Raw genomic sequence first — 15,356 nt, 5'->3', positions numbered from 1 at the left:
ACAAGAAAATAACTCTTAAAACTAACTTTTCTCCTCTTATACAAGAAAATAACTATTAAAACTAACTTTTCTCCTCATATACAAGAAAATAACTATTAAAACTAACTTTTCTCCTCTTATACAAGAAAATAACTATTAAAACTAACTTTTCTCCACTTATACAAGAAAATAACTATTAAAACTAACTTTTCTCCTCTTATACAAGTATTTTAAGAAATGATCTATTGCAGGCTCTATCTCCTACAAAAATACTGACTATGAAACATGCAATATTTTATGAATTAAAAAAATAACTTCCAACATGCTGTATATACTGATTTTGTTGGATTGAATTGATCTCAACTTAAAAAGAATATAATGAACAAACAGAACAAAATCTTTTTTTTACATTTTATTTTAATGATCGGTGAATCATCAATAAGTATCCTTTAAAGTTACATTTCTTGTAATTTCCTTTAAAGTGTTATTTCTTTTTGTATCTTTACATTGGTAAAAATGTTTAACATGTTTAATGTAAATCATAAGTTCATTTATTAATATGACAGAATCCTGAGAATGTCATGTGATCACACTTCTTCATCCATATCAACATCTTCTTCCTTGATGACTTGTACCATTTTTCTTTCCAACTGTTTTCCTTTAGCTACAAAATATAAAGGGGAACTCAATAATAGTTGATAAAGTCATACCATGATGTCTGACAGAACTGTCCTCTGCTGAATAACAATGAAAGTAGATAAGATAGATAGCTGCTTATATTCTAATGGTGAATATATGTTAAATACACGTAGGACAATGAATGTGTTAAGAAAATATGCTGCTTTGAACTAGATTGACACACAAAGTCAAATGTTAAATGTGCCAGGAGTTCAGTAACAGTTCATATTTGTCAACTGACATAGAAATGTTATTCTGACTTTGAGCTAATCATTCTATGCTCATACTACAACCTGCAGCATGCTAGACAAAGAAGCACCTGCCAAATACCAATCCACTATCTCCCACATCTGAGGCAAACCTTTAATCACGCATGTGGTTAATTTGAGAGATATGTACTTTGAGACATCATCAAGGATTTCTTAAATTCCTAGGTAAAACTTTTTACCCGTACATGTGTCTTTATGGGTGAAATGTGCATATTTAAAGTTTCCTTTATCATTGAAGTTTAGCCTAATTTGAATAGAAGTTAACTTATGTAAAAATTGACAAGAATTCCTGTAAGTTTCACTGAAATCTATGTTATACTGGTTTAAAAGGTGTTACATTGTCGAAATATATAGATAATAAAATAATAATGGTAAAAACAGATATCATAATGCTTCAACTTAATTTGTATAACCAAACAGACCATGCCCTTAACAATTACTGTAAGTTCAGAAATTGATAGGGTTTTTTTTAAATTATGAGCAATGCAACTTGGTGAGTATTGCAATAAAAGAAATTATCAGAACTCACTTTTTAAAATCTGACATATATATTTGTATGTACATTTGTAGCTTAACATGCCATCACAATTATTATTCTAAATGTTAGTCGTTGTCATGTTGAAATTACAATAATAAAAAACACAAAAATTTGAATTTACAGTATCAAAACTGCTAAAAATAACATAACTTAAAAGTTCAGAATCATTTTCTTCAGTCATTGTGAAAAAAGTCCCTTGTTTATTACAATTCACTGATGGCAAAACATCACATGGTCTTTGGTGAAGCAAACAAATATTATATGAGCAAGGGATGTCATTGTTTGCTTACCTCCTGGTGCTCTGATCAAGTGAATATTCTTCTCGACTTCCTTCACGTCAGCTTCTTTCCTCAGTTCTTTACCCTTCTTTAATCTGGAATTGAGCATTTGCATCAAAATTATCAAATATTTCAATGATTTATATAAATTTAACTAACTTTTAAAATGTGTATTTTAATTTTTTTTAAATGAGATATATTTGTACCTGTTTAAGAGTTGTTCCCATTTGCTCATATTGAAGGGAATTGTGGGGATATACAAATGCAGCTATATCCATGCAAAGTTTAACTTGGCTCTTATTTATGAAACTTTTTTAACTACATAACTTTAAATAACATACATGTACTACAACATTTAAATTTTACATGTAGCATGTAATACATATTATATTTTGTTAAAAAGTGGCATTATTTTTTTGGGTATTCATTAAACAACATATAAAATTAAAGACAGGATGATGCAACTATCAACTGGACTAATGACACTTTGTGAGATGTACAACATGTATCGGTGATAATAAAATCAGGTAATTGGGTTTCTCTTTTGAAATGTTCAACATTCTGTGATGTGATGTAATATAAAAGCTATAATATTGTCTGGATAGTTCTTTCATTGGCAATAAATTCAAATCTTTTGTTGAGAAGATTGACAACTCGAAGTTTTGTAAGGAATCTCTCAGCCATTACATAAAAAGGACTATCTATTGGAATGAAAATTTATGTTGAAAAACTTCCCCTTCATATGCAAAAACAAGGAAGTTTGTGGTTGCTATTTGGAAATCTCGGATACAAATCTGAGTAATTAATAATAAAAGGATTTGCTGAATGCAGCCTGATACAACCGCAGAGGTTGAACCCTGAACAGTTGGGGCAAATTTGGACACAATATTCAAGCTTGATACTGAATTTGGATTGTGATTAAATTTTTTACATGATATAGGTTTCTGACACAAAACAAATGTCAAGATCTTACAATCTATTGCTACCATAAAGTAACTTTAATTGAACACTTTGCAAGACGATGGAGAATGGAATACCTCACCAGATTAAGAGAAAAGGATATTCCTAAACTGTTATGGAATAAGTGATGCAGTTCCTATGATAAATGTATGTTTTGCATTAGACAAACCAGATGCTCCGCAGGGCGTAGCTTTATACGACCGCAGAGGTTGAACCCTGAACGGTTGGGGCAAGTATGGACACAACATTCAAGCTGGATTCAGCTCTAAATTTGGATTGTGATTAAATAGTTGACACAGCATAGGTTTCTGACACAGAATGAATGTGTTCTAATGAACTTAAAATTTTTGTTTTCTCTTAGAGCAATTCACTATGCTGTTGAATATTAATCCTCTCAAAAAAATGTTTGAAGAAATTTTCTTTTTACACAGTTAGATTTGGTATATCAAAGAACCCCATTTATTCAATTTTTGATGAAATCAAACAAAGTTTAATTTTGGACCCAGATTTGGACCAACTTGAAAACTGGGCCAATAATCAAGAATCTAAGTACATTTTTAGATTCAGCATATCAAAGAACCAACTGATTCATTTTTTGTCAAAATCAAACTAAGTTTAATTTTGGACCCTTTGGACCTTAATGTAGACCAATTTGAAAACGGGACCAAAAGTTAAGAATCTACATACACAGTCATGACAGTTAGATTCGGCATATCAAAGAACCCCAATTATTCAATTTTGATAAAATCAAACAAAATTTAATTTTGGACCCTTTGGGCCCCTTATTCTGTTGGGACCAAAACTCCCAAAATCAATACCAACCTTCCTTTTATGGTCATAAACCTTGTGTTTAAATTTCAGAGATTTCTATTTACTTATACTAACGTTATGGTGCGAAAACCAAGAAAAATGCTTATTTGGGTCCCTTTTTGGCCCCTAATTCCTAAACTGTTGGGACCTTAACTCTCAAAATCAATACCAACCTTCCTTTTGTAGTCATTAACATTGTGTTTAAATTTCATTGATTTCTATTTACTTAAACTCAAGTTATTGTGCGAAAACCAAGAAAAATGCTTATTTGGGCCCTTTTTTGGCCCCTAATTCCTAAACTGTTGAAACTAAAACTCCCAAAATTAATCCCAACCGTTCTTTTGTGGTCATAAACCTTGTGTCAAAATTTCATAGATTTCTATTAACTTAAACTAAAGTTATAGTGTGAAAACCAAGAAAATGCTTATTTGGGCCCTTTTTGGCACCTAATTCCTAAAATGTTGGGACCAAAACTCCCAAAATCAATACCAACCTTCCTTTTGTGGTCTGACATAAACCTTGTGTTAAAATTTCATAGATTTCCATTCACTTTTACTAAAGTTAGAGTGCGAAAACTAAAAGTATTCGGACGACGCCGACGACGCAGACGGCGACGCCAACGTGATAGCAATATACGACGAAAAATTTTTCAAATTTTGCGGTCGTATAAAAACCAGGTGCTCCACAGGGCCCAGCTTTATACAACTGCAGAGGTCGAAGCCTGAACAGTTGGGGCAAGTATGGATACAACATTCAAGTTTGATACAGCTCTGAATTTGGATTGTGATCAAATTTTTGACATAATATGGGTTTCTGACACAAAACAAATGTCAAGATCTTACAAATCTATTGCACAATATTGAACAATTAAAGTTTTCTTCTTCAAACTTTTCAAAAATTTGGAATTTGAGAAATTTGGGGGGGGGGGGGAATGAAAACTACTACCACCCTCCTTTTTTTGAAGTTAGTCCAAAACCTGACATTTCTTTATATATAATTTACAAGAAGTGTAAGGGAGGTAAATCCAATCATACCCAACATTATATGATAAATGTTTTGAATTACCTCTCTTTCACTGCTTTTAAATTGTCTTCATTGTCATTGACCAGAAAAACCAAGTTTTCCCCCTTTTTTTGCCCCTTATTCCAAAACATTTTAAACAATAACCCCCCAAAGTCAAAAGTAACCATCCCTTCATGGTATGGAAACTTGTGGTATAATTTCAGAGAGATTCATACACTTAAACACAAGTTATTATTTGAAAACTACAAAAATGCTTATTTTGTGCCCCTTTTTGGCACCTAATTCCTAAACTATTGGGACCATAACCTCCATAATCAATCCCAACCTTCCTTTAGTGGTATTGAACCTTCTGGTAAAAATTAAAAGAGATCCAGTAACTAAAACTAAAGTTATTATCCAGACACAAAATGTGTTTTCGGATGACGACGCAGACGACATGATAGCATTATACAACGCAAAATTTTTTTGCGGTTGAATCAAAATCTGGAAATAGTTTTTGAACTTTGCAAACTTGCATACTGACCTATTTAATATGTACTGATTCTGTCGTTTAATTCTTATTTCTTCTATTCTCTTCATTGCTTTTACTGAAAACATAAATGAATCATACATGATGTATTGTTGAACAGTTTAAATAAAATTTAGTCTTCTGACATTTTCAAAACATAATATACTGTAATACATTCATCATGTTCATATGCATGCTTCATAAAAATTCTTTGATATATTTTATCATTCATTATTTCATTTTATATAAAACCCTTAAACAAATATATGTAATGATTAGACAAGTATTTACATGATGTCTGCCATAACTCTCTGTCATATTTTATAGGAACATTTCTTCTCTTTTCAAACTCAAATGATGGATCCACTGTTAATTCTTTTCCAGCAGCTTTTCTAAAAGCTTTAGTCCATTTTGCTTTCCTTGGATTTCTCTTCTTTTTAAATGCTCTGTGACATTTTGATCTACAGAATCTAAAAATCTGTAAAGTAAAGCAAAATAAATTGTGGTAATTTACACACTTACAAAATTACCATGAAACTGTTAGAACACAAAAATCTGTAAAGTAAAGCAAAATAAATTTACACACTTACAAATCACCATTAGAACACAAAAATCTGGATCTGACATGGCTTCTTGCCTAAGAAAGATATACTTGAAGCTGTTATAAATTACTGAAATATCTAACTACATGTAAAACTTGACTTTTACATGTTTTATAAAAGTGTGTTTTCTTTTACATTTTTCCTATACTGTTTGGTACCTAAATAAAAGAAATTTCAATGACGCTTTTTGACGCCACCCCCTTTACTCCATAATGACGCCTTTTGAGGCCTGTGTAGTACCTCAGTTGAAACGATTTGACTACAAAGTATCTGCAGTAGACTTAATAAAATTTGTATCCAAAATGAAAAGGAATATCATAGGAATATCCGACTTAAATTTATTTGATGGAATAGTTGTTTTTCGAAATGCATTAATACTTTAAAGCATATTTTCAGCATTTTATTGAAAAATCATGCGAATCAAGTATGCAAAAAAAAAAATTTCAATGGAGGAAAGGGTTAACTATAATCAGTCAGGGGAGTTACTTGTACAAGTGATTTTTAAAATCACTTATTTGCGTGATTTTTTATTTTTGCATAGAAACATAGCGAACAGTAAAGAAACTTGAAAATTTGAATTTCCCGCAATTTGTAGCTCGTTGTTATCTCGTGAGATTTTTCAGAAACCGCGTGGTTTTCCAAAGATATGGTGGGAAACACTGTAAACATTGACAAGATAAAGGAATTTATAAAAATTGCTTGAAAATGACTATAAATAGCCTCAAAATATTAATTGTCTGGGGATTTTATAAGATTTTTGCTGATACTGTGAATATTTTTCCGATAAACTTCAACATTTAGACTACATTTTGATGTTGAAAAATATACGTACTCTCAATAGAAATGCAAGTACTCGCGTGGTCAGAAATTTGGACCTTCTGAAGATTGGAAATCACGTCAATGAGTGACATTTTTATTCAGATACAAAAGATCATTTCAGCAAGTGATTTTTTGGAATAGAATTAACTTAAACATGTTAAAGGGGATTAACTCCTGACGACTTAAAAATTTTAGTACAAATTCATATGCGGTACAAAAACAAATACCCCCCCCCCCCCCCCCCCAAACTGATACATTTAAAAAGCATTTGTACATCATCATCATATTGATCAAGTTGATCTGTGGCATTTTGAAGCTAAAGTAAAAAAATCACTGGTTGAAGTGATGCATGTAAAAAAATTAATTAAAATCACTCTACACAGTCATTAAGATTTAAATTTACTACATTAGTTAAAGTTATTATAATTAAACATACTACCCCCCCCCCCCCTCATAAAAAAAACAAAAAACAAACAAACCCAGTTTCCTTCAAGCTACACCTATTTTCAAATTTATTGAAATAAAGGACACATCATGCACATTAAAGAAAAAAAATGCATTTCAAAATACTTGTAGTAGTACAATGTAGCTAATACTTGTAATAATTAATTTGTTAGTTTGTCTGACCTTTCGAAATAAGTGAGCAAAAAAATTATTTTTTTTTTTCAATTGATAAAAGGTTTTGCAGTTATTGTGTTTTTGCCCTATGAAATATTCTAAAAAATTTATAGATTTGATCTGATTGATAATTTTTTTTTAATTAATGAAAAGATGTTACTTTAGTTAGTCTGAGTTCATGTAACCTTTTTACAGATACATTTTAATTGCAATTTGAAATGATTTAGGTTTTAAACACCTGGTCTGTGGATAAATCTTTTTTTTCTTCATGAATGATCTTGTGCTGGACATTCAGGACCGACCCCTTGCTGAACCAGATTACAACAAAAAAGTTATCTGAATTTGAATTTGTAGAAATAGTTATATTCTGACAAAAAGATTGAAATGACCTAGGCCTGCAAAATTTGACAACTTTTATGACCTCTGCATTCTGTTTCAACCCTCACAAAGGCTAAAATCTGCAACGGAGTTGAATCAATGATTAGTCCTGGTCATTAAATAAAGATTAGTATTCTGATACTGGATTTCTAACAGGGGAGGGGTTTCTAATCAGAAATCACTTCTACCAGTGTTCTGTTGAAATCACTCTGAACAGTAAATAAAAGTCACTTGAGTCATCCCCCCTTTTTAGCTGACTGAGGCCGGAAGTGCCTCATGTGAGCTTATGTCATCACTTTACATCTGTCGTCATAAACTATTTCAAAAACTTATCCTCTGAAACTACTGGGCCAAATACCTTCAAATTTTAAATGAATGGTTAATAGGGTATTTAGTTTATAAATTGTATCCAAAGTTTTGATCCATCAACAAACATGGCCACCAATTCATTAAAGGACATTTAAATGGTATTTTTAAGCCACTCTTTATTTAAAATTTAAAAAGCAAAAACAATCATTGATGAACGATTTAAGCAAAAAATAACAAGTAGGTGATTTGGGCACTCGAAAGCCTCTTGTTAATTAAGATTCAAATGCTGTTGCACACATTTTGTTTCAGCCCTCTGAAATTATATAATTTACAACAGATTTGATTTGATTGATAAATATAGTTATTTTTTTTAATTTGATGTACTACCGCTAATGCCATTTTTTGTTCAGAAAATAAATTTTACTCAGGGCTTATAAGTTAGTTTTTATTTATTTTTACCTTCGAATTCTTCTAATGGTTAATGTGAAGAAGACCCCTGTTGTGATGTTGTCCTCTGAAAGAGGAAGATACCCCTGGTTTCTTATTGAACTTGAATGAATGATTTTAAAAAATATTTCTAATCACTGGTAGAAGTGATTTTAAAAAAGTAATGAAAGGGAATTAACTCTTGTTTAGTTGAAAAAATCACTTGAGAAAGTGATTTAACCAGATGCTCCGCAGGGCACAGCTTTATACGACCCCAGAGGTTGAACCCTGAACTGTTGGGGCAAGTATGGACACAACATTCAAGCTGGATTCAGCTCTAAATTTGGATTGTGATTAAATAGTTGACACAGCATAGGTTTCTGACACAGAATGAATGTGGTCTATTGAACTTAAAATATTTTTTTTGCCTTTGAGCAATTCACTATGCTGTTGAATATTAATCCTCTCAAAAAAATGTTTGAAGAAATTTTCTTTTTATTTATGAAATCTGAAATGAGAAAAATTTAAACCCCTACCCCCATTTGTTTTCACATCCCCCTTTCCCTTTTTCCAAAACTGATCTCAATTCAAATTCCTAATGGAGTTTGCAACAATAACTACTCATTTAAATACATCATAAAATTTTAAATGTAAAATAAAGTGCTTGTTATCACTGAATGGTAAATATTGTTTTAATTTATCAGTTGGTAGAAAAAGTGAATATACATTGTATATTGTATAAAACAATGATTTAAGTTGATTCAACTAATATTCTGGACAAAGAAAGATAACTCCAATTGAAATATTAATTATATATCTGTATTGTATAAAACAAAGATTTAAGTTGATTCAACTACTATTCTGGACAAAGAAAGATAACTCCAATTGAAATTGCAATTAGATATTTCTTGCTATTGCTCAATACTGAGTAATTGAAAATATTTGCTATTGCACAATACTGTGCAATTGAAGATTTCTTGCTATTGCGCAATACTGTGCAATTGAAAATTTCTTGTTATTGCACAATACTGTGCAATTGAAGATTTCTTGCTATTGGTGAATACTGTGCAATTGAAAATTTCTTGCTATTGCACAAAACTTAATATAATAATTTTGGATCCTGATTTGAACCAACTTGAAAACTGGGCCCATAATCAAAAATCTAAGTACATGTTTAGATTCAGCATATCAAAAAAGCCCAAGAATTCAATTTTTGTTAAAATCAAACTTAGTTTAATTTTGGACCCTTTGGACTTGAATGTAGACCAATTTGATAACGGGACCAAAAATTAAGAATCTACATACACAGTTAGATTTGGCATATCAAAGAACCCCAATTATTCAATTTTTGATGAAATCAAACAAAATTTAATTTTGGACCCCGATTAGGACCAACTTGAAAACTGGGCCAATAATAAAAAATCTGAGTACATTTTTAGATTCAGCATATCAAAGAACCCCAAGGATTCAATTTTTGTTAAAATCAAACTAAGTTTAATTTTGGACCCTTTGGACCTTAATGTAGACCAATTTGAAAACGGGACCAAAAATTAAGAATCTGCATACACAGTTAGATTCGGCATATCAAAGAACCCCAATTATTCATTTTTGATGAAATCAAACAAAGTTCAATTTTGGACCCTTTGGGCCCCTTATTCCTAAACTGTTGGGACCAAAACTCCCAAAATCAAACCCAACCTTCCCTTTATGGTCATAAACCTTGTGTCAAAATTTCATAGATTTCTATTAACTTAAACTAAAGTTATAGTGCAAAAACCAAGAAAATGCTTATTTGGGCCCTTTTTGGCCCCTAATTCCTAAAATGTTGGGACCAAAACTCCCAAAATCAATCCCAACCTTCCTTTTGTGGTCATAAACCTTGTGTTAAAATTTCATTGATTTCTATTCACTTTTATTAAAGTTAGAGTGTGAAAACTAAAAGTATTCGGATGACGACGACGACGCAGGACAACGACGACGCCAACGTGATGGCAATATACGACGAAAAATTAAAATTTTTGCGGTCGTATAAAAAATCACTTGTACAAGTAACTCCCCTGACTGATAATCACAGGCACTTGTCTCAGAAATGTTTTGTTTTCCTATCTACCTTAATATAACAAGTTATATAAAGGTACATTTGCAATAAAATGTATATTGGGGAAACAAAATTCCGAAACAAGTGCCTGTGACTATACATTTGTAATGACCATAATGTAGACTTGATAGGCAATAATGGATGCCACACTTAACATACATGTATAAATGAGCCAAAACCTTATAAAAAAAAAAAAAAAAAAAAAAAGACTAACAAATTAAACATGCTACAGTGCTTATCCAGTGACCTTTGGGGTATCACAATAGCAGTGGTCTCGCTAGCCCAAAATAGAAGGGCGCCCCGCCCTGGGTGCCCTCAGCCGCGCCCTGGGTGCCTTCATCCGCGCCCTTCTGCCCTGACGTCTTTTTCCAAATTTCTCTTATGCCGTTTTGGTAAAATTGCCTTTTGTTTCATCGATTTCTGATCTCCAAGTTAATTACATATATGACACCTGTGTGATTGTCCCCAGGTTAATCATGTCTTTACAAAACAGTTTACCAAATTGCAGTTTGATTTCTTCTCCCACAAACTGATCAACTGGTAAAATATTTTAGCAGATTGCTCAAGTGAAATGTTAGTATGAAGTGTGTGCTGTTAAATCAAAAGTAATACCTACCATCCAGATCCAGTTAATTGATATCTTTGTCATTCTTTTCAAACAAAAAATGACTTACTAAAGTATGTTTGACATAAAAACTTCTATCATAAATACTTTTTATAAATAAATAGTTCAAGCCATTGTTTTGTAGATGTATATTTTATAGCTTTGTCTTTTAAGACAAAGTTATTGTGTAATTATGATTCGTATAATATTTTCTATACAAATTACTGATCTGCTGGAATTAAAGGGAAATAATTTTTATTGAGTTATTGTTCACTAAAACGTTAATCAATGATACCAGGCTTATGATTTTGCCTACAAAAAAATCATCAATACGTCTTGATTTGCCAAATTAGGAGGAAGTTGAAGGGCATTTAGGACACAAATTACAAAGGTTTTGCCAAATACTGCTTTTAACCCTTTCCTCCATTGAAATTTTTTTTTTGCATACTTGATTCGCATAGGATTTTTTTTATAAAATGCTGAACATATGCTTTAAAGTATTAAGGCATTGCGAAAAACAACTATTTCATCAAATAAATTTAAGTCGGATATTCCCATTATATTCCTTTTCATATTGGATACAAATTTTATTAAGTCAACTGCAGCACACTTTGTAGTCAAAGTGTTTCAACTGAGGTACTACACAGGCGTCAAAAGGCGTCATTATGGAGTAAGGGGGGTGGCGTCAAAAGGCGTCATTATGGAGGAAAGGGATAAGTTATCTTGTGCTCCATGGTAGAGAATCCTTAGTACTTTGAACAATGCAAAGTTTTGCAAAACAGCTGTTAATCTATAATTTTACCATACATGTATCAATAAAAACTCATGTCAAAATAAAATTACTGGCTACTAGACTGGTGATACTTTCTTAATTTACTGGGGCCCGGAATTTGTATGATTTATAGAACTTTGAATGTGTTCAATAATAGGTTTTTAACAATTTTTTTCAAAATTTTAATCATCTTAAAAATAAATTATATTGTTCTTTTCAAAACAGAGGATAAAAGTTTAATAATCATAAAAATAATGTTACAAACAAATTAAGTGAGGAAAGTTGATATTTGTCAGACAAAAATTGTGACAAAATTTTGCTGATTTTCAGTAATGTAAATTATTTCCCTTTAATGGTAGCAGATAAGTAATTGCTTTAGAAAAAAAAATCCAAATTACAATTATGCACTAACTTGTTGTTCGAAAACGGAGCTACAAATGTATAAATTACAGACTTAAAAAATAATGTTTTGAACTATTTATTTATAAAATCTATTTATGATAGAAGTTTCCTTGTCAATATTAGACCTTCTTATTCAGTGACTCATACTATAGTAAGTCATTATTGTGTTTGAAAGGAATGACAAAGATATCAACTAACTGGATCTGGATGGTAAGTACATGTATTACTTTTGATTTTACAGCACTCACTTCATACTAACAACATTTCACTTGAGCAATCTAGATCTGCTAAAATATTTTACCAGTTGATCAGTTAGTTGGAGAAGAAATCTAACTGCAATTTGGTAAACTGTTTGAGCCATTGCTATTGTGAAACCCCAAAGGTCACTGGATAAGCACAGTAACATGGTTAAAGGCCAGAGGTTTTTGACTTTCAACATGTGCAAAATGAGATGGGAATAGAACATGTTTAGTTAGATATCAACTATCTAGGAGTTTCTAAACAATTTGTAGTAGGTTGAAATCTAACAGTATGTACATTGTCAGTGATATTGTTTGCCTAAAATTACAGCCGAAATTCGGCCTTTTCCCCTAGAGAAAATTCCCAATTACTAAAAAAAATGGCTTAAAATTCTCCCAAAAAGTTTAACATTTTCCCCAAACAGTGATGGCATTGGTAGTTTTGTTTGTAAATATCGTATTCATGTTATTATTTTGATATATATTAGAAAGCACTTTTGAGATCCGGTTTTGATGATCAGAATCATCATGGTGTTTGTAACACATGTAGTTTTCAATGCATTAAGTACCATCATTGCTTCTGTTTCTTTCCCCTCTCTGAAAGGTACCTTTCAGGTTGAAAATGTCTGACAATCAAAATATACAGTCGATTCCACTTAATTGCATACCGCTTAATAGCATAATTCGGTTAATTGCATACTTTTCTCCTGCACAAAACCATTTCCCATTCATCTAATGTTAAATTGTACGGTTATATGCATAGCCCCACAAGTGGCATTTCGGTTAATTGCATAGAAAATAATCGCCAGCTAGATATGCTTATAGTTAAAACTGACGAGATGTTTTGACCGGAAACAGCAATTTGGTAAGTATATTTTTTTTGAATGCATCATTATTTTTTATATTTTTTTACATTTACTTCTGTGTTATTTAAATAAAGTTTTAAAACAGTTTCTTTCGTGTTTATATGATTATAAAAAAGGCCTCGATGTGTACACAGGTAAAGTTTCCCATATTCTATTTTAAGCCTCGAGGTCATAAAAATGTCAATCAGCTGATTGTTGTAAAAACACAACCATTCTATGATCTTCTATCTCAAAAGGTGTTAATTGATTGCATTTCAAACATTGTTCATAGATTACATTTTGGGTGTATTTTTAAAACAATAACGCCTGCTAATTGTCGATCATTATCCAATGTGCAATCTCGTAATTTGGCTAGGGGTGATCTACATTTATGTTAAATATTATAGGGCATTTATATATGGTTGAAGAATTTCATACATCAATCTTTCATTTTTAATATTTTTTGAAAAGAACATTAACTTAAAATTATTATATTTTCTCACTTTCAACACTCGTGTCCAGCAAATAACCCGTGCAGGGCCCCATTACATGTGCTTTGCATATACGAAACTAACGAGGTTAAAGTAACAGTGTTACATCACTGTGCAATCGGTAAATACTGCATATTAAAGGCAGTTCATTACACATTTATTGTATCAAATGATTATAAACTGTGTAGCATTATTCAACAGTTTGTTTTAATCAAAGCGTTATAATATAATATGTGCATCCGGGTCATAGAAACAAATCTATTTTTAGAACAATTTTATTTTCGTATCTCAGGTAAAGGAAAAGTCGGTACATAAATAAACTAAAACAAAATGTGTTTATAAACTTTATTGAAAGAATAAACAATGAAATAAAATGCATGACACTAGACAAATAACTGTTATTAGAATAAATAATCATTCAATATGTTGTAAGAGGATTATGGACGTTCATCTTTCTTCAGGATTTCCTTTTACTGATCTGCACTATCGATGTTATTTGACTCCGTATTTTGGCATTTCGGATATAAGCATACTCCGCTTTATTGCATAATTTCGTCTGACAAATAGGCTATGCAAATAACCGGAATGTACTGTACATGAAAAACAGTGCAAAAAAGACAGCAAATGTCAGCAAAAAATCAGAGATGTGTTTAGAATAAAATATGCATTTTTCCCAATAAAAAAACGGTAGAGGTAGTTTTGAAAAAAGACAACAATATCACTGATTGTAAGTGGCTGTGACATGCGGTACAAATGTAGGTGAAGCAGTAATATTAAATCATTCTACATAGGTTACATGTATATTTCTCTTTATTTGCATGTATTATGACCTCTGCCATTGAATACATGTAGATGAGTATTAGTAATTTTATTTCTTTAATACTGCCATTTAACAAAACTGTTTTATTTTGTAGGACTATGTACATTTCGAAACAAATGACAACCCCCCTTTTTTTCCCTGATGTGGTCATTAATATTCTATTTTCGGTCTTGACCTTCTTTTTTTACATTCCCTGAGCATCTCAACACCATGTTGGCTGTGAAAAAAAACTACAAGCTACTGTTTTTCTAGTCCAAATAATTATAACGTCGTGCAAGGCTAATTTATTTTTTTCTGAAAAAAATTATCTTTCTGAAACACAAAATGCATTCAACTTTTATGTATCTAGTGAATGCCATGCCTTAAAACTTTTCCAACTTGACAGGTTAGTCTGTACACAGAGTAGTTTTAAAGGTCTAAAACACAGCCGTTTTGTCCATTTGTTATGATGCACCTTAAATTTGCTTTAATCTGAAAATTTATCAACCGTGTGACAATATGGCTATCTTTACTATTGTACTATAACAACTACACTTGTATATTTACTTTACAATCGTTTCTGACAAATTGTATTCCGTGTCCAGGATATACTGTGGAAGAACAGAAGTAACACTTTTCTAAACGCATGTTTATGTTTTGTGTTTCACCGGAAAAGGAAATTCTCGAGGTAGTACAGGTGTAAATTTAAGCCTTTTACTGATTGGAGGAAATTCAAACTTTAACTAAAGACCAAATATAGATTACAAAAAAGTACAACAATAATGTCCGAATTATTTATTCGATCGATACAAACAAAAGTTTTCTATTTTTTTCTAAATCTGGGGCTTTTGTGGGACCAAAAAAAATACATTCATATAAAATGGTATATAAAATAATCCAAATAAAGATAG

At 31.3% G+C, this 15,356-nt stretch overlaps 1 protein-coding gene across 1 annotated transcript; it reads right to left on the bottom strand.

Moving 5' to 3' along the window:
* Positions 1 to 372: 372 nt before the first annotated feature.
* Positions 373 to 15,149, bottom strand: LOC143071455 (putative ribosome biogenesis protein RLP24). The gene is made up of 5 exons (XM_076245755.1): positions 15,013 to 15,149; positions 5,335 to 5,521; positions 5,059 to 5,122; positions 1,755 to 1,837; positions 373 to 643 (listed from the first exon to the last, which is right to left on the bottom strand). The coding sequence occupies exons 1-5, from the start codon at positions 15,091 to 15,093 to the stop codon at positions 567 to 569; spliced, it is 492 nt and encodes a 163-aa protein (XP_076101870.1). The 5' UTR covers positions 15,094 to 15,149; the 3' UTR covers positions 373 to 566.
* Positions 15,150 to 15,356: the final 207 nt, after the last annotated feature.

This window comes from Mytilus galloprovincialis, chromosome 4 (genome assembly GCF_965363235.1).
Source record: "Mytilus galloprovincialis chromosome 4, xbMytGall1.hap1.1, whole genome shotgun sequence".
NCBI lineage: Eukaryota > Metazoa > Mollusca > Bivalvia > Mytilida > Mytilidae > Mytilus > Mytilus galloprovincialis.
This window is presented reverse-complemented; position numbering and strand designations above follow the sequence as displayed.